The 20,061-nt window shown below is 40.6% G+C and overlaps 1 protein-coding gene and 1 pseudogene across 1 annotated transcript; one reads left to right on the top strand and one right to left on the bottom strand.

Moving 5' to 3' along the window:
• Positions 1 to 159: 159 nt before the first annotated feature.
• Positions 160 to 6,857, bottom strand: LOC135527181 (basal body-orientation factor 1-like; annotated as a pseudogene).
• Positions 6,858 to 7,937: 1,080 nt separating this feature from the next.
• LOC135525855 (ectonucleoside triphosphate diphosphohydrolase 5-like) lies at positions 7,938 to 19,931 on the top strand. Its single transcript, XM_064953789.1, has 13 exons — positions 7,938 to 8,564; positions 9,025 to 9,104; positions 9,739 to 9,882; positions 10,276 to 10,351; positions 10,954 to 10,989; positions 14,439 to 14,527; positions 14,626 to 14,705; positions 15,475 to 15,536; positions 15,724 to 15,825; positions 16,611 to 16,754; positions 16,977 to 17,033; positions 18,130 to 18,245; positions 18,347 to 19,931. The coding sequence occupies exons 1-13, from the start codon at positions 8,270 to 8,272 to the stop codon at positions 18,428 to 18,430; spliced, it is 1,365 nt and encodes a 454-aa protein (XP_064809861.1). The 5' UTR covers positions 7,938 to 8,269; the 3' UTR covers positions 18,431 to 19,931.
• Positions 19,932 to 20,061: the final 130 nt, after the last annotated feature.

Here is a 20,061-nt window from a genome sequence, read left to right as displayed (position 1 = left end):
ATCATTGGCTTAGGTGATGTACACTATCTTAAGGAAGACAAACTGGTGTGGTCAAGAACCTTGGTTTCCCTCCCATGTTATTTATTTGGCCTCTTTTTTTTTCTCCTGGCCTGAAGGTGCAGTTTGAACAGTAAAATTAGCCTGTAATTGGCCAGCGGAGACACTCACACAACGGCTTCATTGTGGGCCCTCTGATCCAGTTGGGCAATCCTCTGCTCTGCCTCCTCCTCTAGGTGAAACTGCAGCGAACACAGTACTCACTGTTCCTCTCGCCCCCCTCTCTATAGCTCAGTTAGGCTTTTCACACCTAAATGTCTTTACCCATTAAATCCAATAGTTTTTGATTAGCCCAAGGCTAGTTTTCCCTAAGTGTATTTTTCATGTACAAAATAATTTGTCCCTTTTTTAAAGTCATCATACCTTTTTCGTTGAAGAATGTGTGCTCCATTCTAGCTAGTAGGCTTTACTTGTGCTCCCTCTCTGCAATGTACATGCTTTCTTTAATCTAGAAAATAGAGAGTTGATGATCATTGATAGAACTATGAAATCATTCACAATCAAGAGTGGTACTTCAGGGTATGAAACAAGGTTTCTGTCCATCTTGTTCTCATACTACTGAGCTCCTGTCCATTCGTGCTTTATTTTCCCCCAAACTCCTTGATAGTCTTCAGTTCACCCTGGATCACCCTGAACTTGATGGATCTCTTGAAGTTCTCATCCAGCTCAATGAATTTAAGAGTGTACTCTGAAACCTGCAACAACCAATCAGTTAGTTAGTTATACTGTATATTACTTGGATTTTGGAGTCAAAGAAAATGATATTCTCTATACAGCAGGTGTAAATACTGTATACCGATATTATCAGCTACTTTACGTATACAATGAACATTTTGAGAATGTACACTTTCCAAAGCGAAGTGTGTCCACTTCATATTTGTACGTGAGATGGCAGCTGCTATTTCAGAAATATAACTGATGCAGATTTTCTGAGAAATTACCATAGCTTCCAGGAACCGGAGGAGAACAGCTGGGAATAAAATATACAAGTTCAGATGAAGTATTGCCTTTGCAACCAGCCCCAAATCAGTCTGAGGCTGAAATCAGTTTAAATGCTGCTGTGTACAGAAAGGACTAAAGTGGACAAAGTTATGGAAGGCAAGCAAAACATTCACCCACAGTCAGGTACATGTTGACTAAATGATAGGTTAGCAACCATTTGATTATACTGTTATGCCTAATTGTTATTCTTTAGATTAATTTATGAATGCCATGCTACTTTAGATGCCACTTATTTTGCTATGTGACTGTGTGCTCTATACATTTAGGACGGGGATCAATTCAATTAGCCACAGCTTTCTTTAGAAACCTTGCATTCTTTCATCAAATGGACAGATTTGTGCTTAGGAAGTTTAGCATTCTCTCTTCTCTGTTATTCCTAATGCTGTGCTTTAATTTGAAAAGAAAATATGGCACTGACCCAGTGGAATGACTGGAAAATGACAGCTGCTAAATATCTTGATGATATAATTGTTTGGTTGCTGACTTTTTCAACATTGTCAGACTAATTTGAGACCGATGCCACGGGGCTCGTGTTCTCTGAGTGCTTTTATGTGATGATTTCCATTAGCTAAGTCAATTTTCAAGATGAACCATTTAACACTTTACAATGAGCAAAGGGGGTTGAGGGGAATGTCGTGATCACATCATTAGGGTCAACCACAAAAATAATTTCCCCAAATTAGTGCTACAATGGCATGCATGTCTAAAATGGGTGTGTTTTAAGTTGGTCCAGACCGAGCGTCTTATTTCTCAAAAGCTTATTGGGTCCCATTTTTACCAGCATGGAGATGGAAAACAACTGTCAGCAAAAGTGGCACATTTTGTTGTTTGACCATTCCAATGGCAGTTAGATATTAAATTATCTTTACTCCAATCAATGTGATGTATTTTTCTCTGTCGAGATCAACTGTCAAAATTAACCCGTAAATAAAGTTGCACACCAGCACAAACAATCCATATGACACAGGAGGGAAAGAAACCTTCTTAGCCTATACAAACTAGTTTTTATATGTTTGAGACCATGCACATTTTAACAACTTTGTTTTCTGTATCCAAAGAAGTGCATTACCAAAACATCATTTCTGACTATATGGCTGAAAGTGTATGGGGTAGGTTTTTAGTTTTAGTTTTCTTTGTTTTTTCATATAAGTTAGCATAGGGACTGCCTAATTATAAAGAACACTGTGCTCTGTAAGATGTAAACTGTCAAGTCACTCCGTGTTCTTTTGAATGTGGCTGTTAGGTCAACATGATGGAAGACTTACCTGGGAGGTTAGTTACCCAAACTTAATTCACAAAGACTAAATACTTACCAGCTGTTCATTTTCCTCAAGGGCCTGTTTTATTTAACTTTTTTAAATGGTCCCTCCAGCCTTGTAATTGACAACAACACATTTAGGGAACTTTGATATTTTTTTGTAATAAAAAATAAATAAATAAAGTTTATCGTTGTATTTGACATTTTGTGTGACTATCAGTGTACCAGTTTTTTGTTGGACACCAGGAAGAACCGCTGCTGCTTCTGCGAAAGCTAAAGAAGAGCAGCATTGACCTTTTCCTTCTCAATGTCAGACTCTTTATTGGCTCTTGACTCCTGTTTGCCTCATTTCTTTTTGTAGACATACAATTTGGACAAAGAGTTGTAGTAGCTATACCTACACAGACCTTGCCTAACAATAGCTAGCTAAAGTTAACTACCCCCAGTGTGATAGCAAAGTTAGCTACTGCTAACCTAATTCAAGCCATGACGACAACGCAAAGAACTTGTCTTACCCGTTAACATGATCATTATTTCCCTTTTTTTCCATTTCTTCTTGGGCATTGTTTTGGATACGATAATTGAACTGATAAGAATGAATGGGGCACTTATAGGCTAGCTAGGTAAGCTTCACTTCAAGCCGCTGGGGAACCAGTGTGTTTACAATTTTGATGCCATAGAAACCATATCATGTGGCACTGGCTGTGGACATGTTAGCAGTCGACTTCACAATCACCCGAAGCAGGTAATGTCATATGCACAGTATACAAAACTATTCCAGGTCAATTTGACTTAGAATGCAATCACACAAAAACATATTCAAATGAACAGGCGACACGCCATAAAGTTAGGCTAGCTACTTAATACAAAAAATAGGATCTCTGTACTACAAACACTCAGACCAATAAAAAATGGAAACCTCCCATCAACAGACCTTTGCATGAATATCAAGAAAGACATGTTCATTTTCTGCTTCTTGATCCTCTTGTCATGTTAATATAGCACACGTGACACATTGACACAGATCTGTTTATAGGCCTACATGAGGGATGAGGTGCAGCCCCTGGTATGTACCATCATTTGCACCCCTTCTAAGAGGAATATTGTTCTGCGTGTCCTGGGAAGAACCTTGGGCCGCTGACAGGTTACACAACCACCAGGATCACACTGTTTTGTTGGATTACATAAATTGCGGAGAAGCCACAAAAGGTCAACAAATTGCAGTTGACTTTGCAGGCTCTGAGTACCTGAACCAACTGAAATAAACAATGTAAAGTTATTGCGGGTCATTTCAATCCAAAAGCTACCGTCACATTACATGCCGTCTCTCAACTGGCTTCCAAATTGTGCTTTATGGAGAAACTTGAAGGTGCCCAAGGAACATTCTTCAACCAAAAGTTGAACAAAAAAGTATATCACAGATGTCTGGGTGTAGTTACTGTAAATTTAAGCATATAGCTTTTTGCACTGGCATCATGCACAGAGTTTGAGGACTAAATTTAAAGCTAATTGCTATGACAGGGAGTAGAACACTGAAATAACCCTGAGCATTTTGAAGCTGTCATTATCATTGGAATTGTAATGACATGGTTTAGGTCTCTTCAATAGAGTTTTGTGGTAGGACACCCGCAAACATGATATTCCGGAGGGTAACATTGCGGTATATTAATAATAGATTGCAAGGCCTGGATAACAATGCTTGGGTCACCTCTCATGCTTTAAAGCTTTTGTTTAAGATGCAACAAAACATCAAAAGTTGTGTTTAAGATACCACTGAGGATTTATTTTTGGACCTTTGACTAGTATTTGCTGTTTCTTACTGCCACCTAATTTCTACAAGTCTATGCCTCCCTCCGTAAAGCCCTATAGACTAACACAACCTTTCATATATATATATATATATATATATATATACCAACTAACTAGCCTACATATTCTGAAACGAAGGATGGTTGTGTACAATAAGCAATTACCTTGCTTTACTAAAGTGACTTTTGATCTAAACTATTTTCATTTTCAAACTAAACATACTTTTATCATAGTATTCAACCACGACCACTGAACAATCTAGTTTGTCTAGTTTCACAGTTTACAGCTCAGCTCAGCTCAGAAGTTGTCCGACCATGGCTCTCCTCTAAAATCATTCATCTGATCATGAAGGTTTGGCATGTTTTGACACAGTAGGGACAAGTCGTAAGATTCCAAGGAACAAATCAATCAAAACACTGCACATGATCCAAATACATAATTTTCTATAGTAGTACTTACAATAACGTACAGTATGTCTGAATGCCAAACTTAATTATGCAGTAGTATACATTTGTCTTTGTCAGGGTATGATTCTTCTTCTCACAAAGGACCTTGGAGATAGCAGCATGGGGGAAAAGCAGACACGACATCATGGCTTTTGCAAGGACTGGAGTTAGTAACTCTATGACATCTTGTGTTTTTTGAGTGTGAGCAGCCAGCAACCTTTTAAATTGGCTCATAAAGCTTTGCTGTTGTCAGATCTCTGTCAATGTGATATCCCTGTGTTTTATATGCAGTATCAGTCAAAAGTTGACACCTACTCATTCAAGTGTTTTTCTTAATTTTTTAATGATTTTCTACATTGTAGAATAATAGTGAAGACATCAAAACTATGAAATAACACATGGAATCATGTAGTAACCAAAAAAGTGTTCAACAAATCAAAATAGATTTGAGATTCTTCAAGGTAGCCACCCTTTGCCTTGATGAGAGCTTTGCACACTCTTAGCATTCTCTCAACCAGCTTCATGAGGAATGCTTTTCCAACAGTCTTAAAGGAGTTTGCAAATATGCTGAGCACTTGTTGGCTGCTTTTCATTCGCTCTGCGGTCCAACTCATCCTAAACCATTGCAACTGAGTTGAGGTCTGGGGATTGTGGAGGCCATGTCATCTGATGCAGCACTCCATCACTCTCATTCTTGGTCAAATAGCCCTTACACAGCCTGGAGGTATGTTTTAGGTCATTGTCCTGTTGAAAAACAAATGATAGTCCCACTAAGCGCAAACCAGATGGGATGTTGTATCGCTGCAGAATGCTGTGGTAGCCATGCTGGTGAAGTTTGCCTTGAATTCTAAATAAATCCCCACCTCCTCCATACTTCTCAGTGGAACCACACATGCAGAGATCATCCATTCACCAAAATCTCAAATTTGGACTCATCAGACCAAAGGACAGATTTCCACCGAACAGTTGATGTTTAGATGTGTCTGTTACTTGAACTCTGTGAATCATTTATTTGTGGTGCAGTTTACTCTAATGAACTTATCCTTTGCAGCAGAGGTAACTCTGGGTCTTCCTTTCCTGTGGCGGTCCCCATGAGAGCTAGTTTCATCATAGCGCTTGATTGTTTTTGCGACTGCATTAAGAAACTTTAAAGGTTCTTGAAGTGTTCCTGATTGACTGACCTTCATGTCTTAAAGTAATGATGGACTGTCGTTTCACTTTGCTTATTTAAGCTATTCTTGCCATAATATGGACTTGGTCTTTTACCAAATAGTGCTATCTTCTGTATACCACCCCTACCTTGTCACAACATAACTGATTTGTCTCAAACACATTAAGAAGGAAAGAAATTCCACAAATTAACTTTAACAAGGCACTCCTGTTAATTGAAATGCATTCCAGGTGACGACATCATGAAGCTGGTTGAGAGAATGCTAAGAGTGCGCAAAGCTGTCATCAAGGCAAAGGGTGGCTACTTTGAAGAATCAAAAATCTGTTTTGATTTGTTTAACACATTTTTGGTTACTACATGATTCCATATGTGCTATTTCATAGTTTCATGTCTTCACTAATATTCTACAATGTAGATAATAGTCCAAATTTGAAAAACCCTTGAGTGAGTTGGTATGTCCAAACTTTTGACTGGTAATGTATATATTTCCACACACTGGAATAATACTGTGAAATTGTGAAAATTATGATGCCCTTTTAGTGTAGCTGTTTTGAAAAGACTGCCTGAAATTTCAGCCTGTTTTAGTGGGGTAGCATTTTGGCCTTCCATAGTGACATCACAATGAGTTAATAAACCAATCTGCCAATAACAGCAAATGTTACGTTTTTCCCTCCCCCACCGACATTTTTTTCTTTGCTACGAAGCTATTTTGTTTGTTTTCAATTATATTGTCAAAAATAATCACAGTAAGGTACTTAATTGTTACCCAGAAATTATTCAATATTGAGCTAAAACAGCTGCATTGGACATTTGAATGGACACAAAGTCAATGAGAGGTCCTGCACATGCATGCTTTGATAGGGGAAATGGACCTTAAGGGTGAACCACAGGATTGAAAAAAAGTAGCCACAGTATTTAGACAAAAAGGAAGGAGGAAAGAAAGTGCAATATTTTTAGTCCAAATTACAGTGTTAGAACAGTGCGCTGCACAGCGGAGTGTCCTGGGATTGGAATGGCATGCTAGTGCCAAGCCCCATCCTTTCCTCGTGCCCTCTCTGTGGACCTTCTCTCTGCCCTTCTCAAGCCCTGCTGCAGGACTGCTGGCCGCCCCCATTCCGGCTTAATCACACCCCCTCAGCTGAGCTGGGTGACACATGCCACCACAGTTTGTGCTTCACTCACCCTGTGTGTGACTGTGTGGTGACCCTGTTAGCAGGAGCTGAGTTGGGTGATACCAGTTCAGCAAGTCTGCAGTCTCTAGAAATATACAAATTCTACCTGTTTCAGCCCTGTCTTTGTTTACTGTTGCTGCAGCTTCTCGTGGGGACTGAGTGAAGGAAATCCCACTCTGGTGCAAAGCTAAGTTCATATGAGGTCTCTGAGTTAGCAGGGCCTCTTTGCTGAGCTGCAGTAGCACATTGTTATTGCCTCCCTCCCTCCTAGAAACCAGAAACTCTGAACATTACAGTACATTAGAATATTTTTGCTGATAGACTGGTTAATGACACCTTGCCAACCACCCAGCTAAAACTGAAAACGGCTACTCATGCTTTTCATGGTTTCTCTTGTGAAACATGCCTTGAAATATTATTTTCTAGGAAAGCTTGTGGTTCGCACAGGGATGAGTGGGAGTGAGAATATTGCTTTCATTCTGTCAGCATTTATGCCTGTTGGAGTGCAAGTTGCATCAGCACATCTCTTATGAAAGGTTGGTTGGGTTTAAAGGTCTGCAGCATATGTTTTTATGTGGTAATTTTTACATGTCATTATTGGTTCGGAATGTGATACACACACATAAAATTACTTATACATATCTAGAGAAAGGTGTATTGCCCGTCTTGCCTTGGGCTGTCAGGTTACTACCTCAGGTTACTACCTGACAGGTTACTACCTCAGGTTACTACCTGACAGCCCAAGTCAAGACAGGCAATACAAGAAATTAAGACGAATATGAGTAATAGGCTACTTTGTGCAGGGAAGGAATTGTAGTAATCGACAAGCTTGCCTGTAAGTCTTAATTAAATACACCAATAAAATGTATTTTAAGACAATTGCTTCAAATTTCTACAAGCCAGTCATTTTGATGTCTTGATAGATCCTCTTTCTTTCTTCACTTAGGGGGATTTTTGGCTCCAGCTTGCACACAAAAGATGAAGAGAGAGAAAAAATAATTGCAGATAGTCAGTATCCAGCTCTTTCAGAAGGGGTACTCTTGAAGGAACCTAGATGGAACGCAACAGGATTGGTGGATGACCTGTCATGGTGTGGCCCAGTGCCAAGCCCGTATGTCTTTATATACTATAAACCGATGACCAGACAGTCCTGAATGTGCATTGCTACCCACACTGTCTCTGCCTCTCCGGTTGTCTCTCATCACCTCTGCAAGCTGCTGCCACTGCATTTTGTGCTGCTCCTCTGAAGAAGACTATCTTGAATAAGGCACAGTTGACTCTTACTGTATATCCATAGAGTAAATTGTTTTAGCTTTTACAAAAGCATCATTGTTTCTTTGGGTGTTCAAAAAAGATGGCTCTTCAAATGCTTCTCCTGACAGTAATGTCAATGTCGGTTCTGGCTTGGAACTTCCAAGCGAAGGCAACCTACCATCCTCGCCAGACAGTCCACCACGAACACTCTGCTAACATGGAAAACCTCCTGCCCGAAAACCTCCTGCTCGAAGTCATGCCCAAAGTCTTGCCTGAGGTCTTGCTTGAGGTCTCCCATCCTGTCAACCTCAGCCGCACTTTCTATGGGATCATGTTTGATGCTGGGAGCACAGGCACCCGGATCCACATCTATACATTTATCCAGAAAGACCTAGGTGAGTGTTTTCTCTCTCTTTTTCTGTGTATTTTATTCAGTATCTCTCAGCCTTAGCTTAGTCCCAGGAGCCAATAGGGGTTTACATTCAGCTGTCTCCCATATGTTTGCCGTTGGGTCATTCGCTCTGTGGTGTAAAGGCAAACATGTGCCGTCAGCATGGGGAGAGAGCAATCGTGGGCAAGACCGAACCAAGAGGCAGCTGAGTTGTAGTTTTAATCATCTGTTAGTGTGGCCGAAATCCCTAAAATCAAACCTCTAATAATGGACTTTGATTTGCTGTTTTTGTATTTACTTTACCTTTAACATCAGTGATTGTAAAGCCTAGCAATGATTGAGGCAACAAAGCACGTTTCAAAGCACACATTAATGCAACAGAGTTCTGTTATTTCACACATTTCATATATTTATATCTTGTTTGAATATTGAATGCATTCCCCATCTACTTGTTGTCTTTTTAGTTGAGCTGCCAGTTCTGGACAATGAGATGTATCATGCGGTGAAGCCTGGTCTGTCTGCCTATAAAGATAAGCCTGAAGAGGTATGTATCATGTGGTGAAGCCTGGTCTGTCTGCCTATAAAGATAAGCCTGAAGAGGTATGAATCATGTGGTGAAGCCTGGTCTGTCTGCCTATAAAGATAAGCCTGAAGAGGTATGTATCATGTGGTGAAGCCTGGTCTGTCTGCCTATAAAGATAAGCCTGAAGAGGTATGTATCATGTGGTGAAGCCTGGTCTGTCTGCCTATAAAGATAAGCCTGAAGAGGTATGTGTCATGTGGTGAAGCCTGGTCTGTCTGCCTATAAAGATAAGCCTGAAGAGGTATGTGTCATGTGGTGAAGCCTGGTCTGTCTGCCTATAAAGATAAGCCTGAAGAGGTATGTATCATGTCTATCATTTTCTCATTTAGGCATTGCGATGTAGACCATGTAATTACATGAACTGATTCTGTTGAAGCTGTCACTTAAGTCTGATATTTACTGTCTTGGGATCTACATCTTAAAAACCAGACGATGTGAAGTCCTATGTGGACAAACATATCAACCCTTTAATCAACTGAATACGTTGAAATATCTATATTGAAATATCTATATCAGCCCTTTTGGTCACGGCTGTGATTTGAGAGTGTTCCAGTGGAGACCATGCTCATCTGTTAATGCCTTTTATCCCATTCAGGGTGGGAACACGATCAGAGCGCTGCTGAAGGTGGCCAAGAACACGGTGCCAGAGGACGAGTGGAAGCAGACCCCGGTGGTCCTGAAAGCCACGGCCGGGCTCCGCCTCCTGCCCAAGGAGAAGGCTAATGCTCTGCTGGATGAGGTGAGGCACGTTTTCTCTCCCCTCAGTTAGTTTGGCACAGGGATGACAGGTCCTGCCAAGGATCGGGACATGAAACTGCTAAGTGCTTACAAGTGTTCTTGAAAAAACTGGGGGGGGGGGGAGAAAGTCTACCCACTTCGAGGTGGCGATCACTATGCAAAAAAACTGCTGTTTTGGGGTCGTCTGGAGTAGTGGAATATGTCATTTGAATTATTAAATTAGTGCTGCTACTCTAGCCATGCTTGTGGTTTTGCATTCCGCCATTCTCAGCCAAATGTGCCTAATAACAATTCCTGAGTCTTGAGATAATAAGTATCTATTTTTATTTTCTTATTGTCTTTATTCATCATGATCTTTATTAATATGCACTGTCATCATAAATTGTCTCCATAGGTTCGGGAAGTCTTTGACGAGTCCCCCTTCTTTGTACCGAACAACAGTGTCTCCATAATGAATGGAACAAATGAAGGTATGTCACTTTGTTAGTGTCACAAACATTTGTCTCTCATTTTCTTTTATGGTACTGTGGTATTGTGGGTATGTTGGTAAAGAGGAAAACTGTAGACATTGTTTAGATTAGCTAAACGCTGCAGTATTGTCAAACCAGGTGGTTGGTATCTCCGAACACTGTCCTAGTAACATGTGTTTATAAGAGCTCTATCGCTACCTCATAGAGCAATTAAATAACCTTGTCTGGGTTGTCCTTCCCACACTCAATATTAAGTGATCCTCCACATCACTCATTAAGACACCCGCAACAACTCCTGTTTCATCAGATGTGCAATTCATTAGCCTCACTTTATAAGAGCCATAACCTGAGCTCTGAGACAGTAGTAATGACCTGGGTTGGTCTATCCATGTCAGACAAATATTGCTAATGTAACAGCTGCTAAATGACTGAAAACTAGTATAACCTCCAATATCTTAACTGACAGTCTCTGAACTGCATGTGTTCAAATGGCAATATGTATCAGTACTTCCAACAACACGATTACAAAGGCAACAATTGCATATGATTTGGGCTCAAGTGAATGTTTACCTCATGCACTCTCCATCTACTCTCTCTTGTAGGAGTCCTGGCCTGGGTAACAGTGAACTTTTTGACAGGTAAGACATTGCTCATGTTTTGTTAAGGTGGTGTTAATGGTCAGGGGGGTCATTTCTGAGGTTTAAGCACTGTACACAGTTGCAGAGCAGTGCAAGTCTCCTGTCTGACTGTCTTGAATGTTGGCCACCATCTGGTCACGATGGGATGCAATATTCCCTCACTTTTTACACAGAGTTAGTGTAACATTTCTTCTAAAACCTATCCTATGGCCAAAATGATAGCCGCCGCCTTTCTCTTGGTGGCCACAGACCTATAGTACCAGTCAAATGTTTGGACACACATACTCATTCAAGGGTTTTTATTTATTTGGACCGTTTTCTACATTGTAGAATGACAGTGAAGACATGGAAACTATGAAATAACACATATGGAATCATGTAGTAACCAAGAAAGTGTTAAACATATCTAAATATATTTTAGATACTTCAAGGTAGCCAGCCTTCGTCTTGATGACAGCTTTGCACACTCTTGGCATTCTCTCAACCAGCTTCATGAGGTAGTCACCTGGAATGCATATTAATTAACAGGTGTGCCTTGTTAAAAGTAAATTTGTGGAATTTCTTTCTTTCTTAACGCGTTTGAGCCAATCAGTTATGTTGTGACAAGGTAGGGGTGGTACACAGAAGATAGCACTATTTGGTAAAAGGCCATATTATCGAAAGACCAGCTCAAATAAGCAAAGAGAAACGTCAGTACATCATTACTTTAGTTTAAGACATGGTCAGTCAATGTGGAAAATTTCAAGAACAATCACAGAAACCATCAAGCGCTATAATGAAACTTGCTCTTATAAGGACAGCCACAGGAAAGGAAGACTCAGAGTTGCAGAGGATAAGTTCATTAGAGTTTCCAGCGTCAGAAATTGCAGCCCAAATACATCTTTCACAGAGTTCAAGTAACAGACACATCTCAACATCAACTGTTCAGAGGTGACTGCGTGAATCAGGCCTTTATGGTTGAATAACTGCAAAGAAACCACTACTAAAGGACACCAATAAGAAGAACAGACTTGCTGGGGCCAAGAAACATTAGCAATTGACATTAGACCAGTGTAAATCTGTCCTTTGGTCTGATGAGTCCAAATTTGAGATTTTTGGTTCCAACCGTCATGTCTTTGTGAGACACAGAGTAGGCGAACTGATGATCTCCGCATGTGTGGTTCCCACCATGAAGCATGGTGGAGGCGTTGTGATGGTATGGGGGTTCGTTGCTGGTGACACTGTCTTTATTTATTTAGAATTCAAGGCACACTTAACCATCATGGCTAACACAGCATTTGCAGCGACACGCCATCCCATCTGGTTTGCGCTTAGTGGGACTATAATTTGTTTTTCAACAGGACAATGACCCAACACACCTCCAGGCTGTGTAAGGGCTATTTGACCAAGAAGGAGAGTGATGGAGTGCTGCATCAGATGACCTGGCCTCCACAATCACCTGACTTTAACCCAATTGAGATGGTTTAGGATGAGTTGGACTGCAGAGGGAAGAAAAAGCAGCCAACAAGTGCTCAGCATATGTGGGACCTCCTACAAGACTGTTGGAAAAGCATTCCAGGTGATGCTGGTTGAGAGAATGCCAAGAGTGCACAAAGCTGTCAAGGCAAAAGGTGGCTACTTTGAAGAATCTCAAATATAAAATATATATTTATTTGTTTAACACTTTTTTGGTTACTACGTGATTCCATATGTGTTATTTCATAGTTTTCATGTCTTCCCTATTTTTCTACAATGTAAACAATCTTAAAAAATAAAGAAAAGCCCTTGAATGAGTAAGTGTTTCCAAACTTTTGACTGGTACCGTAGACAGTCAAAAGAAGTCGGAAGTTTACATACACTTAGGTTGGAGTCATTAAAACTCGTTTTTCAACCACTCCACACATTTCTTGTTAACAAACTATAGTTTTGGCAGGTTACATACACTAAGTTGACTGTGCCTTTAAACAGCTTGGAAAATTCCAGAAAATGATGTCATGGCTTTAGAAGCTTCTGTTAGGCTAATTGACATAATTCGAGTCAATTGGAGGTGTACCTGTGGATGTATTTCAAGACCTACCTTCAAACTCAGTGCCTCTTTGCTTGACATCATGGGAAAATCAAAAGAAATCAGCCAAGACCACAGAAAAGCATTGTGGACCTCCACAAGTCTGGTTCAAACTTGGGAGCTATTTCCAAATGCCTGAAGGTACCATGTTCATCTGTACAAATAATAGTACGCAAGTATAAACACCATGGGACCACGTAGCCATCATACCGCTTAGGAAGGAGACTCGTTCTGTCCCCTAGAGATGAACGTACTTTGGTGCGAAAAGTGCAAATCAATCCCAGAACAACAGCAAAGGACCTTGTCTTACTGCGGATATAGATACTTTTGTACGAGTCCTATATCGACATAATCTGAAAGGCCGCTCAGCAAGGAAGAAGCCAGACTACAGTTTGCAACTGCACATGGGGACAAATATCATACTTTTTTGGAGAAATGTCCTCTGGTCGGACGAAACAAAAATAGAACTGTTTTGCCATAATGACCATTGTTATGTTTAGAGGAAAAATGGGGACGCTTGCAAGCTGAAGACCACCATCCAACCGTGAAGCACGGGGGTGGCAGCATCATGTTGTGGGGGTACTTTGCTGCAGGAGGGTCTGGTGCACTTCACCAAATTGATGGCATCATGAGGTAGGAAAATCATGTGGATATATTCAAGCAACATCTCAAGACATCAGTCAGGAAGTTAAAGCTTGGTTGCAAATGGGTCTTCCAAATGGACAATGACCCCAAGAATACTTCCAAATTTGTGGCAAAGTCAAGGTATTGGAGTGGCCATCACAAACCCCTGACCTCAATCCCATAGAAAATTTGTGGGCAGAACTGAAAATGCCTGTGTGAGCAAGGAGACCTACAAACCTGACTCAGTTACACCAGCTCTGTCAGGAGCAATGGGTCAAAATTCACCCAACTTATTGTGGGAAGCGTGTGGAAGGCTACCTGAAACATTTGACCCAAGTTAAACAATTTAAAGGAATACACTCAATTAGTATTTGGTAGCATGTAAACCTCTGACCCACTGGGAATGTGATGAAAGAAATAAAGCTGAAATAAATCATTCTCTCTACTATTATTCACATTCTTAAAATAAAGTGGTGATCCTACCTGACCTAAGAAAGGGAATTTATATGAGGATAAAATGTCAGGAATTGTGAAAAACTGAGTTTAAATGTATTTGGCTAAGGTGTATGTAAACTTCCGACTTCAACTGTATCTATTAGAATGCCTGTCTTTGTCTCAAGTGGGTGGTTGGAAAATGAATGAATTCTAAATGCAGTATGTGGTCAATGTACAGTACTTGTATGTTCTACTTTCTGTTTATAATGTCGATGATGGATAGAATCCTGTCTATAGTTTTCTATTTCCAATTCTGTGTGTTTGACTTTCCATCTGTTTGCTTTAGGTCACTTGTATGCCAAGACCAGGAAAACAGTGGGGATCCTGGACTTGGGTGGAGGATCTACCCAGATCACTTTCCTTCCAAAATCAAAGGTAAATGTTCAACTGAACTCCACTGATGTTTTACAAAGATTTAGATAACCATTGCTATTTAATTAGACATTACCCAACCCCTCTCTCTGTACCCATAGAAAACAGTTTTCACTGCCCCAGCCAGTTACATTGCCAACATCAACATGTTCAACCACACTCTACAACTCTATACTCACAGGTGAGTAAACAAGCATTGGTGCAGTATTTATAGTACAGATCTTCATTTTGCAAGAAAATAATCATGCTGCAACAGGAAATGTGAATTATTATGTGGATTATAATTAATTGAATTTTTTGTAGGGGTTGATACATTTTTCGTAAAGGAAAATCAAGTCGGAAATTTCAAAGTGGAAATGACAAACTTCAGAAGCCTTTTTAAAACTCCTTTTGCCCCCAGAACAGCCTCAATTTGTTGGAGCATGGACTCTACAAGGTGTCAAGCGTTCCACAGGGATGCTGGCCCATGTTTACTCCAATGCTTCCCACAGTTGTGTCAAGTTGGCTGGATGCCATTTTGGTGGTGGACCATTCTTGATACACACAGGAAACTGTTGAGCGTGAAAAACCCAGCAACGTTGTGGTTCTTGACACACCGTTGCGCTTGGCACCTACTACCATATCCCATTCAAAGGCACTTAAATATTTTGTCTTGACCATTCACCCTCTTAATGGCACACATACACAATCCGTGCCTCCAAATGTCTCAAAGCTTAAAAATCCTTCTTTAACCTGTCTCCTCCCCTTCATCTACACTGATTGAAGTGGATTTAACAAGTGACATCAATAAGGGATCATAGCTTTCACCTGGATTCACCTACGTCATGGAAAGAGCACGTCTTCTTAATGTTTTATATACTCATTGTATATCATGGCATGCAATGAAAACAGCAAACTCTCATTACCTTGGCATTGTCATGAATGTATTCTGAATATCTGTCCTCATTCAGCTACCTTGGAAATGGACTTGTAGCGGCTCGATTGGCAACTCTTGGGGCTTTGGGGTCTGATGGTAATTTGAATTGTCATACAGTATTTGCTTAGCTATTCAAGCTAGGCAACTGCAGTCATTCATCTGTTCAGGCTGGATAAATACATTTGTATAATGCTGCAAGACACACAAGATTTCTATAAATCAGACACACTATTTAACTGTCATCCTCATTGGGGACAATGCAATAACTGGTTTACTCTTTCAGGTCTGGATTGGAAAGTTTTCACAAGTTCCTGTCTACCCAAGAAGTTCAGAGAGGACTGGACTTTTGGTGGAATCACCTACAAAGTTAGCGGAATTCCTGACGGTAAGCATAAGATAAAACATACAATTTCAATCATATTTTATTTGTTATAATCCTCGAAACTATAAATAAATTATTCAGTCTCAGAGTGCAATGTTAGAGTTTAGTTAAGTCTGAGTTGAGAACATTTTCCCACTGGACAGTGCAGAATGCATGTTTTGTCATTCTTTCTCTCTGCATGCAGACTTTAAACAGTTATAATAGAGCAAACCTTGTGTTTAAATGAGAGGAAAATTGTCAGTTAACTCCGCAAATAATGCAACACTCCCATACCACGGTCATGGAGCCAAAAGATACTGGGTTAGTCCCCGAGCTGGAATTTTTTTGTGTAAGGAGAGGCTTGATGTTGACCGCTTACAATTATGTGGTAAAAATAGATAACCCAACAGGCGTGTGCTACTCTTGTCAGCACTTGGTTTCCACGGTTGTAACCAACAAACCAATCCCAGGGTGCTGTGAAAGTATCCTTCTGGGATTTTTCTAGTGTAGAGCCCTGGAGAGCCCATAGCCTCAACCCCATTTTGATCTCCTAAAGAGGCTCCGGGTTCTCCCAGTGCATTCCACCACAAGCATGCAGCAAACTCAGGTATTTTACTCTCATTTGAAAATAAACCTTTTATTGTTGGTGCCAATTTAAAAAGATTCTGACTTGTTAACAATTGACTTGAGTGTTATGTTGTCATGAAGCTGACGTAACTCTATACTTTTATGATACCTGCCTTGAAGATTCCGTACAGTTTGTGATAGATAGTAATGATTATTTTGATGTTATCTGTGTGTCTCTCCAGGCTATGCAGGTTACAAGCTGTGTTACTATGAGGTGATGAGGGTGGTGAAAGGCATCGTGCACCAGCCGTTTGAGGTGAAGGGCAGCAGCATCTTCTATGCCTTCTCCTACTACTTCGACAGAGCTGTGGAGTCAGGCCTCATCGGTGAGTAGACACAGACCAGGACGGATACAAAACCACCATTCAGAAAGTATCCAGTTAAACCTCATAATGATATGAAAGGATTCAAGTTATTTGTTTTTATAAAAAATGTTTAGTTATTTTCTCCTCAAATACATTTAACTGCAGTTTTTAGGATTTGCTTAGAAAACTGAAATGACAGCTGTTGTTGCAGATGAGAATAAGTATAAATGTTTTGTTTTCCAGATGGCAGTCGCGGTGGCGTGGTAGAAGTCAGGGATTTCAAGAAGAGAGCCAAAGAAGGTGAGTGCTAGGCTTTTTCCCCTCAGAAACATGTTGACTATATTGATGCAGTACACAGTGTACAAACAAGAAATGTTGGTGCTTATTTGCATGTTAGACTCAATAATCTCACGGGCCTTACAAAACATCAGTTCCTCACCACAAAATATTGCTGTAAAAATACACGCTGTTCTAACTCACACAAACACTCAACCTTGTTTATGCCCAAACATCTTGGCACTACTGTAACCTAACCTGGAACATTGGCACTTTCGTCTGCCATTTCCAATATAACCAAGGACCATCAGATGAAATGTCTGATTCATAACTGTTCTCAGAATATAAACAAATATGTTGATATTTTACATACACATTGACATTTAGCTATTTAACACATTTACACACCATTTACAGTAATCTGATGTGGAAAGTGCTCTGGCACGTTAGATTGACATATAGCCTTGGTACTGTTAGAGCGCGTGGCTCAATAAATGCCTGTGCTAGATTTACAGCTAGCAGGAACGAGTTGGTGTGTTATGTAAAGTCTGTTTGCATTGCGAAAATAGTCATATGGTCTCGATGAACACGTCAGGCGTTGGGCAGGTCGTCAGGTGTTGGGCAGGTTGGCAGGCAGTTGACCTGGGCAGCTGTGAGCTCTCTCTCTCGTACCTGACAGCCACACAACACCAAACTGACCTGGGGGTTGAGCCTGAGAGAGACACACTGTGTACAGCTAGTCTGTTGACTCTGCCACCCATCCCCAGAATCACCAACATGTGCAGACCCTCAGCACTTGACTCTTCTCACACCCCCTTTCTCAGTCAGCTAAACAAACAAAATAAACCAAACAAGATGACCAGCTTTCTATGATGTGGTGTACAGGTCAGAGGTTGTCTGCTGCTTGACCCCACATGAGACGTGATACAAGATGTCTCAAAATATGCCCACGCGTGCTGTCGTCATAAAACTCAGCATTAGCAGGACAGAACTATGTTACTGTTAAGTAAATAATTGTTAAATATCCACCAAATAAGGTGAATACGTAATATTTCTATCACAGTGCTCTCTGCCCTTTGTGATTTGTTGTTAACGTAGTGCCGACCTGATTTGTTTTCAGTGTGCAACAAGATGACCAAGTACCGTCCCATCAGTCCCTTCCTCTGCATGGATATGACATATATCACCTGCCTGTTGAAGGAGGGCTTTGGCTTCAAGGACAACACGATGCTGCAGGTGAGACAGGAACAGGTCACTGGGCACAAAGGTAGGGGACAGGCACCAAGACGTTAATAAGTCAAAACTTAACAAACATCGTTTTTTGTTCTGCTCCACAGCTTGCCAAGAAGGTGAACAACGTTGAGACAAGTTGGGCCTTGGGAGCCACATTCGATCACTTTAACAACCTTAACATCCACTAAGGGCAGCTATCCTAACTGTCTGCAGGCACTGAGAGGGACAGCCTGTTATTTGGGGCATCTCCTCCGCCACGACCCCTGACTAGCCCCTCCCTCCTGCTCAGCAGCACTGCCACGCTCCTCCAGCCTGCCCATCCCCTCCCTCCCTCAGCAATCTCCTGCAAATAATCCAAGAACTGTTGACAAAGAAATCACTATATTTTTATAAGGGAGGACAGCTATTTCTACTGTATGTTTAACCCATAATTAGTGAGTTGACTTTATTTTTGCAAAGCAAGCGTTTACATTTGCGCTTCCTTAGTGCTGTCTGACCTGAAATGCAGTCTTATTTGGCTACCTTTGAGTGTGTAGAGTATTTAAAAGCAATGCGACTAGTAAGGTATTGAGAGAACTTTGGTCATGGAGTGCACTGTAAAGTACAGTGGAATATTTGAAAAAATGGGTTGCAGGAATGACAGTGAGGATCCTGGACTTGGGTGGAGAATCTACCCAGATCACTTTCCTTCTAAAATCAATGGTAAATGTTAAACTGCAACACATTCTATCTGGAAATGTCTTTCCAGTACATTATACTGTAGGACAAGTGAATTAGACATTTCCTCTCACAAGGCTTATAACAATAGATGGTTGAAATGACTTAGCCAAAGCTTCCCCCCTCATACTTTGCACAGAACACTTTAACTGCAGATACTGTATTGGAGAACTGTTGCTTGGATGTTTACAGAGTTGTTCATATCCATCCATGTTAAAGGGAGGTGTCCAATTTGCAACAACTCAGGAGGCAAGTAAAGCTCAGAGGGGGGAGACGATAGTGTTCTCACTGAGTAAGTTGCATTTGATACATGAATACTGTATGGTGTATGTATGGTGTTAATGTTTAAAAGTGCTGCCTTGGTAGATGTGTGGCCTTGTGTAGGATGGCCGGTGGTGTTGAATCAGAGTGAGTGACTTGTGTTTCTGACTGTTGGTGAACTCTGTGTTATTTGTGTTGTCTACGGTGGTCACTAAATGATCATTGTTCGATCAGCAGTGTGCATGACGACAGGACCCTGTCAGAGGTTTAGCTTGTTGCTGTATTGAGCAACCAGTCATAATGTTATTATTAGAGCGTCTAAGCATGTCAGGTATATCAAAGACCTTCAACCCATTAATCGTTCATTTGTAGGAATATAGCTCTTGGTTCAAGACACACATAATGCTTAATACTGTTTGTCATTTTCTTCTTGAGAACTGTACAAATATTTAAAATGCTGTTGCAATCTGTACAAAATTCAACTTTGCTGTATTATTGCTCCTGGTGCAATCATAGCCGCTATCTGTCCAATAACTTCTGCTGTATATAAAACTACAAAGTAAACCTGTATTAGTAAAATACTTACCGGTCTGTAACTGCTTCGACTTTGCAGATGAAAACGTTCTTTCTGCTGCATAATGTTCACTATGCTTTAAGGTGAACTGTTTGACAGATCATGTCAATATTTTATGAAAACCTGGTGCAAGTAAAATGTGTGTATACACTATACATGTATGTTTCAATAAAATACTAAAAGTGTATTTGTTTTCCCTAACATGTTCAGTCTTTAAATAGCCCAATGTACAGCGTACAAAACATTAAGAACAGCTTCCTAATATTG

This window comes from Oncorhynchus masou, chromosome 32, assembly GCF_036934945.1.
Source record: "Oncorhynchus masou masou isolate Uvic2021 chromosome 32, UVic_Omas_1.1, whole genome shotgun sequence".
NCBI classification, from domain to species: Eukaryota; Metazoa; Chordata; class Actinopteri; order Salmoniformes; family Salmonidae; genus Oncorhynchus; species Oncorhynchus masou.
Note: the sequence above shows the minus strand (reverse complement) of the source record. Positions and strands in the feature narration are given on the sequence as shown.